Below are 18,852 nucleotides of genomic sequence, written 5' to 3'. Positions count from 1 at the left end.
GACTCTTCACCCGTAGCTTGAATTTGGGTTCTCAGAGTCCTCTCTTTGTCCCCTCTCTGGGTCTTTCCTTCTTTCTCCTCTCTCTCTCTCTCTAGGGCTTCTCTGCTCCTCTTCCTCCTCTGACTTCTCTCTGCAAAAGGCTGGCAGACTGACTGACCTGCAAAGACTGACAGACTGACTGACCTGCAAAGACTGACCCTGATCTCTGATGGTGCCCACCTTATATACACCCTCTATGTGTGAGCTCAGGTGACCAGCACCCAATGAGCTCCTATCTTTACCCAGGCTGCTCCCCCTATCTGCCCCTACACTACTTGGGATGTACCACCCCCCTCCCACTCCAGCCAGGAACAGACCCGGTCGTACCTGCACATTTCTAAGTGGGAGTACCGTCGGTCTGCTCCTCGGAAATGGGATGTATGTAGTGCATGCAGCCTACCGAGCTCAGTTCCACACTCCATCCTTACCCGGGAGTGGAATATCACACCTCTGGGTTGAGGTGCAATACCCCTGTAGCAGCCGAATCCTCAGGGTGCTACAACAGCAAACAGCCAAGTAAGTCATCGCTGGAATCAGGATCTCTGCCCCGAAATTATGCTGCTCTCGGGGCAGCAATAAGCTGGTGACAGATTCCCTTTAATAGATAATTATGCATATAGCACCTGTCTCACCCCAACAGCCCCAGATATCCATGTGTGTTGTTGCTCCATTAATATATTATGCCACTTATTACAAGAGCAAAAGAACAGTTCATTTCCAGTCTCCTCTGGCACTAATGATCTTTATGACAAAGCAATTATTGCCCTGTTAAAAATAAAAATATTTCAGCAGAACCAGCAACAATCTAATGTGTACAGCGCCCAACAGACAGACTAAGGACTGAACCGCTCATAAATGGATTGGTAAGCCAAAAAAACGAATATCTCTTGGTAGTCTCAGTAACTACAATTCAATATTAGATTTACAGCACAAGAAAATTCAACGAATATACGTAATGCATTATTTAAGGCGTTTTTTATATAAATCCATTGAATCCCATTAAGGTGACTTGTGATGAATCATTCATATTTCTATCCTTAATTTACTTTACTCAGCAGAATAAAGAAATATACATGAATAAATATGCACATACCTGACAGCAATGAACTGCGCGACCCATGCTCTTCAGAAATAGCAAGAGCTTGCACTGAGGATCGGATTCATTTCATCCAGGTATTGTGCCTGAATGTTAGAGAAAACCTTCATCGAGAACCTCCCGTCTCCTGTGCTGTCCTTGTAGGCAGCCATGCAGCACTGTCAGCCACGCGCCACCCCCAGAGCATCTGGCTGTTTACTACAAATAATGAGCGAGCACAAGGCTTTCAATTTGGCATTTCATTTGTAGTAAGGGGGAGGGAGCGCAATCTGCAAGAACATATGAAATATGAAAGAGGAAAAATGGACAAAAGGCGCTTTGGCGTGATGACAGAGCTCTAGCATAGCAGTTAGGTAACAATGGTAATCCCACGAGACGTGAAAATGCATCAGCGTGCGCTCTGGTCACTGAACTGGCTGCTAATGTGTTAACTACTAGGATGCCATTCAGCCCGTCCTGTATCACTCAACGCCAGAGTATAGTGTATCAGATCGCTCGCTTGCTGCTAACTAGAACAGATGTATGTTTCTTGAAGTGCCGCTGATCAGTATGTGGTATATGAGCTTTAAAGGGAAGAATTACATGGAAGGTCTTTGTAAGAGCAAGATTTTTACATTCTACGTGGAAAAAGTTCCCTTCAAGCCAGAATTTGCTTATTATAAGGCCTCATTCACACCTATGTGTTGTATCAGGTTTTTTTTACAGGTACCACACATACCCATTATAACCTATGCTGTTGTGCACTTGTCTGTTTTTATTCAGGAAGCACGGATGACAGAGGCCAATACAAGTCTATGGATTCATGAAAAACACTTAAAGGGACCATATGGCATCAGTGTGTGTCATCTATGTGTTGTCCACATTTAGGGCCACATTCACACATTCAGTATTTGGTCAGTATTTTACATCAGTATTTGTAAACCAAAACCAGGAGTGGAACGATTAGAGGAAAAGTATAATAGAAACACGTCACCACTTCTGTATTTATCAGCCATTCCTGGTTTTGGCTTACAAATACTGATGGAAAATACTGAGCAAATACTGAACATGTGAACGTGGCCTAACATTCCAAAGTATAGGAGAAGCTGTGAAATTTCTTTATTTCTTTATCCATACCAGAAAAACACTGACGACACACTGATGTCACACTGATGGAAAAAAGGGACACACAGATGTCACACTGATGGAAAAAAGGGACACACAGATGTCACACTGATGGAAAACATTGATGGAAAACACTGATGATTCCGGTACCATTTTTTTACGTTTGTGTTTTATACGGACGTGTGAAGGAGGCCCAAGACCACATTCACATTTTCAGTATTTGGTCAGTATTTTACATCAGTATTTGTAAGTCAAAATCAAAGTTCTTGCTATTCACAGACACGGGGTAGTGACTACAACTCTCATCAGAGAAGCCGGCGGCGATGATGAACGTTGACGTCACTACCCGAGATATCGGGGAATGTGGACTACATCGGAGCTTGTGTCAACATTTTGCGTAATAAATTGGTGAACGAAGGCGTGTCTGTTGTTTTTATTTCTGTCCTTTTATGTTTTTCAGGTATCCTTTTCTGGACTGATATGGATTTGTTGGATTATTTCATTCAGACCTCCATGGGATTTTTTGTTTTCAATAAATTGATGAACGAGGGATAGTGTGGGATAGTGTGGTTGAGTCTTTATTCAAATAAAGTGCTTTTTTCTGTGTGTGTGTTTTTATTTTGTATTAACGGGTTACTAATGGGGGTATCTGATAGACACCTCTCCATTACTAACCCCAGGGCTTGATGGCAGATGTGATTTTTGACAGATCACAGCTGTCATAAAACCCAACTACCATTACCCAGATTGCCACTACACTGCAGCAATCTGGACGAGCCAGGCAAAATGCCAGAATTGGCGCATCTAATGTGATGCGCCAATTCTGGGGTGGCTGCAGGCTGGTATTTTTAGGCTGGGAAAGGCCCAATACCCAGGGATCGTCCCTGCCTGATAATATAACCCCAAAGCTCTCTGCTTTACCTTGGCTGGTTATCAAAAATAATCGTGACCCCACGTCATTTTTTTTTTTCATTCATTTATTTATTAGGTTAATCCATGTACAATAAAATACACACGCACGGCACTAATTATATATTTCATGGATATCTTTCTATCTATCTACCCCATATTTATTTATCTACCCCATATCTATCTACAGTGCTGGCCAAAAGTATTGGCACCCCTGCAATTCTGTCAGATAATACTCAGTTTCTTCCTGAAAATGATTGCACTCATATAAAAATGCAAATAAGCTGAGGAAATTCAGCTGCGTGAAAGCCTGAACAAACGCTGATCGTGGGAACGTACCTTGTTATTATTTTACTGGGGAGAAAGATACGGATTCAGAAGGAGTTGTCTGATTAATGGACTTTAAGGCCACGGCCCCAGTATTTGGTCAGTATTTTTTCTCAGGAGTGGGAGCCAAAACCAGGAGTGGGAGATAAATACAGAATTGGTGCACTTGTCTCTATTATACCTTTTCTCTGATTGTTCCTCACCTGGTTTTGGCTCCCACTCGTGAGAAAAAATACTGACCGAATACTGACCGAATACTGACCAAATACTGATAGTGAGGCTGGGGCCTAAGAAGTAAAAATTCCATAATAAAGTCACAGGATCAAAGTCTTTAAACCAAAAAATAACAAATTTCCCATGAGCCTCGAAGAGAGAGAGAAAAATAAGCAAAAACTTAAATAATTAGGTTAATTGATCTAATTTCTTTTGCGTTTTTCTAAAAGGAAAAGGTAATAAAAGCGACAGTGGACCTACTAGGAATGTTCTCTATATAATTTTATACTCAACAAACGTAAAGCAAATCTGAAAGGAAAGTCAGCCATCCTATGGGAAGGGTTTATCATGCAACAGTTGGTCTCTAATTGCACCAGACATTTGGCTTCCCGAGATTTATTTACCAGTGAGGACCATGACATTGAAAAAGGCCATAAAAACATTAAAGACTGACAATTCACTATGAGCTGTGATGTAGGATTCTGCAGCCTCTGTCTCGCCTCCATTTCCTTTAGGTTTTTGAATAGGACTTGTAGTTCCACATTTTTTATAACCTAAATTATTGCTCCAAAGGGTGGCCTACAGTTAAAGAGCATTGGAGATAAAGGGTAACTATTTTATTGATTGATCACTCAAACTCAGTTATGTGGATGTGGAGGTCTACTCTTTGCTTGTTTCATTTTTTAATGAGGACAAGTGTGTGTAATTCCATCAGCTCATAACAGACTGGCACAGCCAGGTTTGGCACTAGCCACTTCACTTTGCAAAGTCCAAGTGCTCCTGGATTTTGCACTTTGGAGTCAGAGCTTCATGGATGAAACATAATGCTTTCTCCCATACATCCAATGATGAGATTTCTGCTAGGTTGCTTGGTTGAGTATATCCTGATCCTAGGTTACCAAGCTATGGTGGATACCCAGGAGGAAACATTCTACAAGGTAATTTACTCCCTCCTGGAAGAGGCATTCTCCATGGCCACACTGCATATTTACAGCTGGGGCATCAAGCATAACAGGCACATTCACAAGCACAATCTCATTATCGTGAAAACCAATCATTTGTCTGTGACATATCCACATATTTAATAATAGGGGATTAGCTATTAGGGGTGAGGTCCTACCTGGGGAAGCACCTTGGGTGCACCAGACATAGCGGTCACACCTAGGGCCAGATGAGCAGGAGGCCATATAAGAATCATAGAATAGTAGAGTTGGAAGGCACCTCCGGGGTTATCGTGTCCAACCCCATGATCAATGCAGGATTCACTAAACCATCTCAGAAAGATGTCTGTCCAGACTCTGTTTGAAGACTTCCATTGAAGAAGAAAGATCCCCCTTAAATGTAATGTGGTGGGGTACTGATCCATATTTTGCATTTTGGAACTGAGGAACATCAATTTCTGTCTGTTGGTTGCATGAATCAGGATTCAAGTAAAAAGTTTATGTAGCGATTATTGTTATATGGACCTTGCCGCTTTGTAATAGACTCAAAATGCTAAACTTTGCTAAGATAATTCAATCTATGTATGAAAGTAATAAAAAGTTCATTCATAGAAATAGTATAATAGCCGAGTATAGCAGAAGATGCTGAAGACATTCACTTTGTGTACAATTGTCTATACTAGGAACCCAAACGCCAATAGATTCAGAAACTCGAAAAATTGTGCAGATTTACCAAGAAAACTCACTCATAAATGAACCAATCAAGCTGCCCGTCATAAATATCCGATCACTTAGGTTCACCAATGTGAACTTCGTGCATTTCATATGGGACTAAAAATGTGGCAGATGTTTTTGCGGTTGTTTCAGTTTTGGTAAATTTGATTTTACATCCAGATGCATCTTAAGCCTTGTCTATACACATATCGCAATCCATACAGTGATATATATATATATATATACAGTACAGAACAAAAGTTTGGACACACCTTCTCATTTAAAGATTTTTCTGTATTTTCATGACTATGAAAATTGTACATTCACACTGAAGGCATCAAAACTATGAATTAACACATGTGGAATTATATACTTAACAAAAAAGTGTGGAACAACTGAAAATGCCAAGAGTGCGCAAAGCAGTCATCAAAGCAAAAGGTGGCTACGTTGAAGAACCTAGAATATAAGACATATTTTCAGTTGTTTCACACTTTTTTGTTAAGTATCTAATTCAACATGTGTTAATTCATAGTTTTGATGCCTTCAGAGTGAATGTACAATTTTCATAGTCAAGAAAATACAGAAAAATCTTTAAATGAGAAGGTGTGTCCAAACTTTTGGTCTGTACTGTATATATATATATATATATATATATATATAATATCTATAACGAAAACATACTGCTCACACATCGGCTAAGAGTAGCTCAGATAAGAAGTGATAAAGGGGTTACAAACCAACAATAGACGGTGCAAATAAAAGGCAAACACAGCAACATTTCTAATGCATTTGAACTGCAAGAATGATTTTTAGCCTGAAAAACATGCATTTCATTAATTTAACAAAAATGTCCCAAAAGATGGACAACCCCATTAACACAAAGAATATATATATACAGTAGATATAGATATATATCTATACACCAATCTGACTAAAGAACTGTGATAGGCCTCCAGGATTGCTGAGCGGAGATGGAAAAGGTCCCACTCCAACGAGCACTTCATCGCATTCAAACAATCCCTCACTCTTTTCAAGTCCACACTCACAGCAGCAAAACAAACCTACTTCTCATCTCTCATATCCTCCTTGTCTCACAACCCTAAAAAGCTACTCAACACTTTCAATTCTCTCTTCCGTCCCCCAGCGCCTCCACCCTCTCCTCTCATCTCATCTGAAGAGTTTGCCTCATTCTTCAAGCAGAAGATTGACAACATCAGACAAAGCTTTTGCCTAAAGTCCCCACAGCCTCCTCATATCTACTCAACCTTCCTCCTCCAAACCCAACTTCTCCACCATTACAGAAGATCAAGTCTCCTCTTTACTCTCCAAATCACACCTCACCACCTGCGAACTTGACCCAATCCCATCCCACCTCATCCCTAACCTTACCACAGTCTTCATTCCAACCCTAACCCACCTCTTCAACCTTGTCACTAACAACCAGTGTCTTCCCCTCATGTTTCAAACATGCCTCAATCACACTCATCTTCTAAAAGCCCTCCCTTGACCCATCCTCTCCGACTCGCTATCACCCCATATCACTCCTCCCCTATGCCTCAAAACTACTGGAACAACAAATCCACCTTGAACTGTCCTCCCACCTCTTCTCATGTTCCCTCTTCAACTGCTTACAATCTGGCTTCCGGCTGCACTATTCCACTGAAACTGCCCTGACTAAAGTCACCAACGACCTACTAACTGCCAAATCCAAGCAACACCACTCCATCCTCCTTCTCATAGACCTGTCATCTGCCTTCAACACAGTCGACCATTCCCTCTTACTACAGACTCTCTCATCTCTTGGCATCACAGACTTGGCCCTATCTTGGATCTCTTCATACCTAACAGACCAGACATTCAGTGTCTCCCATTCACACACCACCTCCTCATCTTGCTCACTATCTATCAGTGTCCCCCAAGGCTCAGTTCTAGGGCCCCTGCTCTTCTCCATCTACATCTTTGGCCTGGGACAGCTCATAGTCTGACGGCTTTCAGTATCACCTCTATGCTGATGACACATAGATCTACCTCTCTGGACCCGAGTTCTCCTCCCTACTAACCAGAATCCCACCGTGTCTGTCCACTATTTCATCCTTCTTCTCTGCTAGATTTCTAAAACTTAACATGGAAAAAACTGAATTCATCATCTTTCCCCCACCTCACTCAACCCCCCATCTGACCTATCTCTCAAAGTCAATGGCTGTCCACTCTCCCCAGTCCCTCAAGCTCGCTGCCTTGGAGTAACCCTGGACTCTGATCTTTCCTTCAAACCACATATCCAAACCCTTTCATCTTTCTGCCGACTCCAACTCAAAAATATGGTTTGTATCGTTTTTGTTAAGATTATTGTAATTGTAATTGTATTTGCTATGTATACCCCTTTTTCACATGTACAGCACCATGGAGTAAATGGCGCTATAATAATAATAGATAATAATAATATAATTTAATTTACATGTAGTTTATGTATATAAACATAAACTATATGTTTATAGTATATACTATACAGTACAGTGATACAGCGATTACTGACTGTCATCTAATATATAACAATGATATCAATCAATTTCTAGCTCACACTCATGATCAGTATGTGTTCCACTCAATGTATACAATATATTCCCAAATTTAGAGAGGACTTGTCCCCACTCCTGATATATGTTTTGGTAAATGCTTGTATTCTCCCTGAAGGAAGAATTCTGGAGGAACTTTTCATAGACCTCTGCACTGTTTCTCTTTTATTCTTTGAATGAATGAATGAATGGACAACTTGTCCTAATGGTGTGTCCAAACATGGAGTGACCCTATCGGGACTGAATGGATTCTATCATCATAGAAAGGGACACTATCCCAACTGGTAACACCCAGTTGTCAATGTATTCATATATTTTCCTGAGGAATAACAGAGCAATGGTACAAAACTGAGTTATAATAAAAGATGCTCCAGAATTGATATACAGTGCCTTGTGAAAGTATTTGGCCCCCTTGAACTTTTCTACCTTTTGCCACATTTCTGGCTTCAAACATAAAGATATAAAATTCTATTTTTTTGGGAAGAATCAACAACAAGTGGGACACAATCGTGAAGTGGAATGAAATTTATTGGATATTTTAAACTTTTTTAAAAAATTAAAAACTGAAAAGTGGGGCGTGCAATATTATTCGGCCCCTTTACTTTCAGTGCAGCAAACTCACTCCAGAAGTTCTGTGAGGATCTCTGAATGATCCAATGTTGTCCTAAATGACTGGTAATGATAAATAGAATCCACCTGTGTGTACTCAAGTCTCCGTATAAATGCACCTGCTCTGTGATAGTCTCAGGGTTCTGTTTCAAGTGCAGAGAGCATCATGAAGACCAAGGAACACACCAGGCAGGTCTGAGATACTGTTGTGGCGAAGTTTAAAGCCGGATTTGGATACAAAAAGATTTCCCAAGTTTTAAACATCTCAAGCAGCACTTTGAAAGCGATCATATTGAAATGGAAGGAGTATCAGACCACTGCAAATCTACCAAGACCCAGCCATCCCTCTAAACTTTCATCTTGAACAAGGAGAAGACTGATCAGAGATGCAGCCAAAAGGCCCATGATCACTCTGGATGAACTGCAGAGATCTACAGCTGAGGTGGGAGAGTCTGTCCATAGGACAACAATCAGTCGTACACTGCACAAATCTGGCCTTTATGGAAGAGTGGCAAGAAGAAAGCCATTTCTCAAAGATGTCCATAAAAAGTCTCGTTTGAAGTTTGCCACAAGCCACCTGGGAGACACACCAAACATGTGGAATAAGGTGCTCTGGTCAGATGAAACCAAAATTGAACTTTTTGGCCACAATGCAAAATGATATGTTTGGCGTAAAAGCAACACAGCTCATCACCCTCAAAACACTATCCCCACTGTCAAACATGGTGGTGGCAGCATCATGGTTTGAGCCTGCTTTTCTTCAGCAGGGACAGGGAAGATGGTTAAAATTGATGGGAAGAAGGACAGAGCCAAATACAGGACCATTCTGGAAGAAAACCTGTTGCAGTCTGCAAAAGACCTGAGACTGGAACGGAGATTTATCTTCCAACAAGACAATGATCCCAAACATAAAGCAAAATCTACAATGGAATGGTTCAAAAATAAACATATCCAGGTGTTAGAATGGCCAAGTCAAAGTCCAGACCTGAATCCAATCGATAATCTGTGGAAAGAGCTGAAAACTGCTGTTCACAAACGCACTCCATCTAACCTCAATGAGCTCGAGCTGTTTTGCAAGGAAGAATGGGCAAGAATTTCAGCCTCTCGATGTGCAAAACTGATAGAGACATACCCCAAGCGACTTGCAGCTGTAATCGCAGCAAAAAGTGGCGCTACAAAGTATTAACTCAAGGGGGCTGAATAATATTGCACGCCCCACTTTTCAGTTTTTAATTTTTTAGAAAAGTTTAAAATATCCAATAAATTTCGTTCCACTTCACGATTGTGTCCCACTTGTTGATGATTCTTCCCCAAAAAATTTGAATTTTATATATTTATGTTTGAAGCCAGAAATGTGGCAAAAGGTAGAAAAGTTCAATGGGGCGAAATACTTTCAAAAGGCACTGTACTTTGGGGAATACAGTTAGTTACTAAAACCGGTATGTCAAGAGAGGTTATGTGTTGTTTATAAGCCTGGAGCGTAATATGAAATCCTGATAATGTGCTCATCATATTGCAGCATCAGTTCAAATGATTCACCTCAACTTCTGCAAGATAGATCCAAACGGCAAAAGTGTCCAGTAATGGTCACGTGGCAGTTTACTTGAATGGAAAGAGCCATTATAGCATTCGTATGACCTGTCCTTACTACCAGAAACATGCACAGACGAGCATATCCATGACATATCCTTTCTATGCTTTATGAATGCCATACATATATGTAAAGCACAGTAAGAGTTAAATGTGCTGGAGCACTTAAAAGCCCTGGAAGCACTGAGTGATAATAGCTGCCTGGCCGCCTTCCAATGTCTGCTATAGTGAGGGCAGCATAATTATTCATAGGGAGGAATATTCCCAGTAACATGTATGAAGCACCTTCATGTCATAAAGTTTCAATGCCCTCGAAATATGATAATTAAGGTTAATAATCATATTTACCGTTTAATAACTTCCTCTTGCTTTCGTCGTTTTTCATTTTTTTCTTTTAAATAAGCCAAATTTGTTTCATTCCTCAGGCGATCATTTTCTCGAGCAATGTCTGATGCATTCTGTATAACCAAGCCGTCGTAGGCTTTAAGCCCCATATCTTCAATATATTGGAGAAATGTGCCCAGAGTATCGTCCTCCTGATTTGTACTCATCATCTTGCAGAAGATAATTTAGAAGCAGATAAGTTGTCCTGCAAATCAAGGAGACAAGGTCATGTAGATCATCAAAGGCTCCTACACTGCCCCTTACAGCCCTGGTATTTATTTCAGCTTCACATTATTAGACATCTTTTGTGTCCTTATTCATCATATACTTAGTCTAAATAACGCTTTTAAAACAACACTTTCTATCATAATCAATATATAGAAATAATAAGCCTTGCACAATTATTAAGCTGATTTTACCAGTACTAACATTCACTTTCTGATCATGACGTTGATTATATTATTACAACACCTTGAAAGTATTACCTGAACTATGAAGTTACAATTGTCTATCCACCTGTGTTATGTGGGGTTAGGATAATTAGTTTCCTTCACTATCTCAAAAGTAACAAGTAAAGTGACTGGCTCAGAACGACAACCCCTTTAACAGATGCCGGCCTACTAGTAAGCTAGTAACCATCAATCTGGCTTCTCTGTAATAACCACAGCTTTGGCTTTTCTTCTTCACAATAAGCAGTTACCCCTCGTTCCCCCAGGAAAGCATAGACAGATGGGGTCCACTTCAAGCAGAGGACTCCCCACTACGTTGTCCATATGCCTTTAATAAGGCATACACGTGGATTGTCTTGAAAGGATAAACCTCTACCACTTCACATTCATATGGACATTCAGCTCAACCAATGATGAATATTACATGATTCTAGAGGTGGGCAAGTTTTTGTTGCCTCATATGATAGCAGCATAATGTAGAGGCTGAGACTGATTCCAGTCTTGTGTCAGTTAATAGTCTTCTTCTTGTAGTTTTGATGAAATCACTGTTACATGTGCTGCAGCTCTGCTAGTCTTCTCAGAGCTCTGTGTAAACCTACCCACACATTGATTGAGAGCATTCTATCTACACTGTGCATAGGCAAAAGTTACCAATCAATGGTAAGAGGTAGGGATAGCCAAAGTTCATGAATATTGAGGGCTTCCTGATAGTCCTCTCACTGATGATCTGCTGATGAACACTCAAGACAGCCCAGTAAGTGACACAACACTGGAATTAGTGTCCATGCCCCTACATTATGCTTCTTCCAAAGGAGGAAGAAAAAAACTGGTGGCAGAGTATCTTTCAGGCTAAACAGTTGATATTTTTCTAATGGAACTGAAAGTGTTCCTCCATAAACATAACATTTTTACATAATCCAGCTCACAGCATTGGTCGACAGGTCATTAGATCAAGGCTCCGATTCTCAGATCACTATAGGATAGTATTTTATGGCATATATGCTGACTATTCATTACTGCCTTCTGTAAAGCATAAAATGATAAAAGATAGTCAGACTCCAATAGCCAAAGAAACATATTTAAAAAGGTTGTATGGGCTTAGAGCCAAACATAAAGTGTCTGCAGAATGGCAAATCATGACAATATGCGGTGCTCTCACGATTCCTTGGTATTCCCGGTACAAGCGGGCTGTTACATATGCGATTTGAGATCACATGCCAACCTGATTCGGTCGGCTTCTCTCAATATAAGTGAAGTGAGAGAAGTCGGATGAGTCTAGTCAGCACATGACTGCAAGCATGAAAATCACATACATGTACACAGCACACTGTCACAATTCGGCAGTCTAAATTCACAGAGTAACTGCAGACTTTTGTTCCGAGTTACATATATTATCGTCGCTGTCCTCACTGGGGCTCACAATCTACATTCCCTATCAGTATGTCTTTGGAGTGTGGGAGGAAACCGGAGAGCCCGGAGGAAACCCACGCAAACACTGTGAGAACATACAAACTCCTTGCTGATGTTGTCCTTGGTGGGAATTGAACCCAGGACCCCAGCGCTGCAGTGCTAACCACTGCGCCACCGTGCTGCCTAGCACCATTGTAGCTATAACATGCCCTACCTTTTCCATTTACCATCTCAGTCATATATGACTTAGTTCGGAGCTTATTAACCAACATTTGTCCGGAATGATTGAAAAATGGAATATAGTCTAAAGCCTCGGCATTAAGATTGGTGTTTCGTATGCTCATCTTAAAAAGGGGCATGCAAAAATATGATGCATCAAATTCATTAAAGAAGCACTCCTCCCATCAGAGTTTTTATTATATTGCAGTCATCATATTATATGTCAGTGTGAGCTTACAATTGCTCATTTTGCCTTTCTACCCAGATAATTCTTCTCTTTTCTCTGCTCTATGTAGAAACAGGAAGTCTCTTTTCCCTGCAAGAGTCATCCCCCTCTTCAACACCTGACCAAGCTGCTCCCTCTTCTCCCCTCCCAGGGACTTTGCAGTGACTCATGAAGGGAAAGGAGACTTACTATTTCTACATAGCGCTTAGAAGGATTCAGCTAGTCAGTTTTTAATCACGTGATATCATGGACCTAATGGAAAAGAGAAGAATTAGCTGGGTAGAAAGGCAAAATGAGCAATTGTAAGTACATAGTGCTATATAATATGATGGTTACAATATATTAAGAGGATAAAAACTTAGATGGGAGTGCTTCTTTAAGATACACATGCCACTTGATGAATTTGACACATCTTATCAGTTGCATGGGGCTTAGTGTACCTTGCAAGGAATGTTACTCCGGTTAGGGACCTGAGTAACATTTCTGGCATCAGGAGCACCGGATTTTTGTTTTAGTTGACAGACGAGCATAGCCGCGCCACATCCCACCCCACCTCCAGCTAAGCTCATTTTGGTAGAGCTGTCCCAAACTGGCGTAATAACGCTAAAAGTCGCAACATTTTGCAACGTTTCAAAGTGGGGGTTTTTTTGCGCCAAAACAATTTGAGACATTGGAGACTGTTAAAATTGACACTTAGAAAAGTTTACTGTCTCTCTCTACATGTACCATCACTGTTCTATTTTCTTCTTTAAATTGATTAAAAAGAATTTTGAAAAAAAAGTTTACAAAGTACAAAACATCTTGAAACAGGATGTGTGGAGGGATGAACATACCACATAGTGTATAGCACTTGCCCCTTTACCACTATGCTTCACTACACAAGACATACTGTACTGTAATATTTTCTAACAGCCAAGTACCTAAGTCTGCCAACACTCCAACTGGCGCATCTTATGTTAGCGTGTAGTCATTTCTACTGTGTTTATACACTCAGCACTACATCGCCTCCATACTTACTTAATTTAGCAAAATACACAGTTCCTGAAAAACACTTGGGTGCACCATATGGTACAAGAGATGTTTAAGAGCATTTGATTCAAATTAGGAACAAAACCTTCTTACAAGCAGAGTGATATGAAAAAGTACGTGCCAGATGTCTCCTATTATGACATATTTGTCACACAGAATGGCTGCTTTGTGCCGACTACTGCACCCTCATGGTCTCCTATATATAGAACGCATAAAATACTATATATTGACATTTAGATTTGTTGGCTGCACTCAAGCCTGGTCATGCTCAATTAGATTAGCAAGTACCATTACGTTTTATCTAGTGGTTGAGTGAGTAATCAAAAAAGAATACATTATTAACTGGATAATAGGCTCTTAAATCATTCTGGATTCATTTAAAAATGTGTATTTTTTTCAGTTTTTTTCTATTGTCTAATCGTTTTTTATGTTATTTTATCCATAAAGAAATATGGTCAATACCTTGTTCTTTCAAAAGATTTTGTTTAAACGGAATCTGTCAGCAGATTTTTGCTATATAATCTGAGGCAGGGGCTAAGACACTGATTTCAGTGATGTATCACTTGTTAGAGTATGTGCTATTGTTTCAATACTATGAGTGTTTTATCAGCAGGATAAAGGACTACAGCGCACATGCATCCAGGTCCAATCCTGCACTGATTAGCAGCTCACTGTCAATAGACAGTGTACACAGAAAACTGTGGTGTGGGCGGGGTCAGCTTGCTGAGCTCTGCTTCATGCTAGCTACATCAGAACTGCTGCACCCACTAAACTAAGTGATATTGGAGTCAGGGTATCTGCCCCTACAAAAGCGCATTGAGCGAGCCCAGACATGTATAGTCGGAATGTGGCTGGAAGTATGCAGAACGCATACTTGCAGTCACATGACTGTCCACTTCAGGTGCCGACACCGGAGAAACCTCACAGCGCACAAGGCGGGATTCACAAGTCTGTAGTCACATAAAGTGACTGCATACTTGTAGCCTAAAGGTGGATAACCCCTTTAAGTAACATGATTGGGTTCAGCAAGCTATGCTGTCTTTTACATCACAGGATAAGTACTTTTGCAAGTCATTCATTTTCACAGGAGAAATAGAATGGGAAACATGACATATGAGAGTCTGACATAAAGCAGAATATAATTTACTGGATTCTCTATAGAACTCATTAAGGCCTATTATTATGCAAAAAGGCTCCACAACGCCTTTCTAATTCAAGAATAAAAATATTTATTTTAATTCATTTCCACATACAGTATAAATGGCTACTTTGTCCATGTTAGCATTTTGTCAAGACCAACTAGCAGAAAATGTTGGTCACCCAGGATAATATTTCTAATCTCTACTGCACTGGCGTCTGAAGCAATCTTATGCAAGATTCATGCACCGAGCTGTAACCACTGGCAATCATTAATGTACTGAATTAACTATAGAGAAGAGTAAGGGAGGATAATTAAGAAGGAGACTTTTTCAGAACTGCTTGGTGCGTTATGATGTGCAGATAAAGGCTCCACCAAATGAAATAAATCTCCCTGTTATTCTATCGGAGATCGTTGGCATTTGTGTATGTATAACATTTTCTAACGGTTGCGTACCTCCAGAGACATTATTAAAATGGCTGAATCTACCATGAACACATATTTATTCTGACATTTTTTTTTTCACTAAACCTTCTATATGTTGCAGCCGGACTGCATACCTTGTATATGATTTCTTATTTATTGCTCATTTTGTATATTTGTATTTACTAACTGGTATTTATTACCTTTTATACTAAAATTTATGAACCACATATTCTAAAATGTAAAGTGCTGCAGAATATGTTTGGTGCTATAGAAATAAAAAATATTATTATTATAATAATTATTATATTCTGCATCTACATAGAAATGTAATGGATGCTACTGGTGGCGCTAACATGTGGTTCACACATGCCTTTTACTTCACCTTCACAAAACGTCTATTAATGCGCACATCACATCAAGGATTTTCAGTATATTGCAACAATTCTCATTGTACCGGGCCACAGGGACCAATGATTGCTGCTGCTATGCTCATAATAGTTCTTTTGGGATACAGGAAAAACAAGAGTTCATTCATTCACAGGGCTCTGATTTATGCAAAGCATGTTCTGGTTACTAGAACTGTTCAGTGTGTGAACTGCAGTTCTTGTGATTTCAAGCATAGATGTGCAAATAAGCACACTGTCAGGTTGTATCTTTCACATGGGAGCTGTCTTTGTTATGACCATATAAGTTAATGCTTCCATTTGCAGTATTACTACAGTAGCCATATTTTTTAAGAATTTACATATTTTTAGCCATTAAAATTTTAGCCTACAGAACTGCGTGCAGGCTGGATTTAAGGTCACAGAAAATATAGCCTTTATTGTTTTACGGTAACAAAAATCACAGACATAAATACACAGACAAAATGCAGGACTGAGCAGGGCAGCAGTACACTTTAAGAGAACCTGTCATATAAATAATGCTATTATCCTGCAGATATGGGGTTAATCTACAAGTTAATAAGTTTTTACACCGTGTGGCTCAGGCACTGAGAGCCCCACTGCTTGGAGGAAATTAATTTTATTTCCCCCGGCAGCGTTTATCTTCCAGTCACAGGGGCGGCGCTGGCATGGGTTGAGTCACCGCTCTGTATACGTGGCTTTAACCGTGTCCCTGGCACTGACTGACAGCAGGATCTAATGCTGAGTAAATAACATTCATTTTCCCCCGGCAGTGGGGCTCTCAGTGCCAGTACCGCATTTTGTCAGAATGCTATTAACCTGCAGATTGACCCAATATCTGCAGGTTAATAGCGTTATTTTACATGAACAGTTCCCTTTAAATTTATGAAGTCAAAGATACTTGTGTCAGATTTCTGCTTAAGGCACCACTCCAGCGTTTTTTATTTTTTTTTATTTCACTGGTGGAGTGGTATCAGAAATCCATGTTCCCTGCCCCTAGTATTATACTCACCAGCCGCTGTCTTCAGCTCTTCCCGGCGCCGCTCTGGTCCCAGTCGGCAATCTTGTGATCATAGCTTCTGACTGACCGGTAATCGGAGCTAATGGTCAGAAGCTCTCAACGCAAGGGCTTGTTCTCATGACCGTATGTTCTGTCCAAGTGGAGGGACAGCACTCAGGCCAATGTTATTCAATGGGAGAGTGCAGATGAGTGATTTTTTCACCGACTTGCTGATTTTTTCCAGAGATTTTTCTGACTGTTCTACACAGCTGAATTGATTATGGAAAAATGCATGCACATGCTAGAGACAAGTACATCAAGATGTATGGGGAGAATTTTCTACTACATACTTCTCATGTGTGAACATATCCTAAAGCTGACCATACACCTTAGATAACTATCGGCTGAATGGTGTTCCAGTTCCGCCATATAAATGAATGTTTGGCTCCATTCAGCTTATCTCCAGTGAGAACAAAAGAATATGATGTCTAAATTAAACCTGCCTGATCCATCTTTCTTCCAACATCATTTGTCAAAGGAAGTCGTGAAGCCCCCATACACATGGGATGGTCAGCCAATCCCACCAAAATCAACAGGTTCAGCTGAGTTCAATCTGTATGGGACCCTCAACGGAAAAAGAAAACAACCATTTGGTAATTATTTTCTTGTTTATGTCTTGCAGGACATTCTAGAATGTATAGTGAGCCCTCAATTAAAAAAAATGGATGACAGAGGCAGCTTTCTTGCACAGCTCCTCTCCTGCCCCCCTCTCCAGAATAATTAGGGGACAGACAATCCTGATGTCGCTGTGCCCGCCTGGTCCCTTCACTTCAGCTGTACTTACATGTAATTACAGGTAACAGAACAGTCTCTGACTACTGCCAGCTATGCTATGGAGGGACGTTTTAGGGTGTAAGTTATAGGAACATGCACCCTAATACTATTTAGAAAATGTTGTCAGGACCGAATATAACTAGAGCTTTGACATCATATCTAAAGTGACATATAAATAAAAAAATAATAATTCTTGCTGAATATAATCCTATTGCTAAAACTCTGCACACAGTTAGTTATATTTGGTATATTCCAACAAAAACCTGAAGCCCAGAGATCTGACATGGGTGACAATATAAGCAGTCATTGTCATTTTCTAGACAATCTCGTGATGCTTTACTGCTGTTTGGGAAGTGTCATTGTCTTGTGACAAGGACAAAACAAGTGCATAATTTTCACAGCCGAGACCTGAATACACAAGCTAGGTCTGGGAAGGGATAGTTTAACCTATAAAGTGTTAAAATTTCTCTGTGAACAATATATCCTTTTATTTTGTCAGCAATTTATTGAGTTTTCATGGCAACCTCAGTATTAGTTAGTGTACTGTCAGTTTTGTAACATTTATGTATTAAATGTTTGGAAAACGTTTAATTTATATTGTTGCAAGCATTTAGTGACAATATCTGTAAGCTTGCCAGCTTTCCTAAAGGCAAGCAGTTTACCTAGGCCAGACATGGGCCACATCTGGCCCTCTGGCTGCTCAAGTCCGGCCCGTGGACCGAAACAGCCGAAGGGCTGAAACAGTGGTCCACGGGCCGCACCGAGTCGTCCCACATCCGCTGTCCATCTGCCGCCGCTCGCTGTCACCACTATCTGCGTCCTCAGGATTCAGACAGTGGTGAAAACATTGGTGGAGAACGGGGCTGCTGGCTCCATCTTCCCCCAATTAGCGTGTGAGACAGCAGAGGCGATGACGTCATTTCATTGTGGTACTGCTGAGGCTCAGTGCTCAGGAGACAGGAGTGTTGAGGAAACCGGAGTGAGGTGAGTATGTGTTGTTGTTGTTTTTTTTCATGTGTGTGGGATATTTATATGTATATATGAAGGCTATATGGGGCTCACACTGTATATATGGAATCTATGTTGGACACACTGCATATATGGAGGCTATATGAGGCACACTCTGCATATATGGAAGCTATGTGGTGCTCACACAGTAAATATGGAGGCTATATGGGGCTCAGTATATTTAAGGAGGCTATGTGGTGCTCACACTGT

At 40.5% G+C, this 18,852-nt stretch overlaps 1 protein-coding gene across 2 annotated transcripts in view; it reads right to left on the bottom strand.

The window, feature by feature from the left end:
* NYAP2 (neuronal tyrosine-phosphorylated phosphoinositide-3-kinase adaptor 2) overlaps positions 1-18,852 on the bottom strand; it is a 321,145-nt gene that overhangs the window by 278,578 nt on the left and 23,715 nt on the right. The window contains exon 2 of one of the 2 annotated variants that reach the window (XM_073674695.1): positions 10,464-10,704. In XM_073674695.1, coding sequence (XP_073530796.1) covers positions 10,464-10,669 — 206 coding nt within the window. In that variant the 5' untranslated portion in view covers positions 10,670-10,704. Of the gene's footprint in view, positions 1-1,132; positions 1,527-10,463; positions 10,705-18,852 lie in introns of those variants that run through there. The other variant, XM_073674696.1, reaches the window with a different exon arrangement.

This window comes from Phyllobates terribilis, unplaced genomic scaffold (assembly GCF_046119375.1).
Source record: "Phyllobates terribilis strain yellow unplaced genomic scaffold, ASM4611937v1 Scaffold_3__8_contigs__length_932513732, whole genome shotgun sequence".
NCBI classification, from domain to species: domain Eukaryota; kingdom Metazoa; phylum Chordata; class Amphibia; order Anura; family Dendrobatidae; genus Phyllobates; species Phyllobates terribilis.
This window is presented reverse-complemented; position numbering and strand designations above follow the sequence as displayed.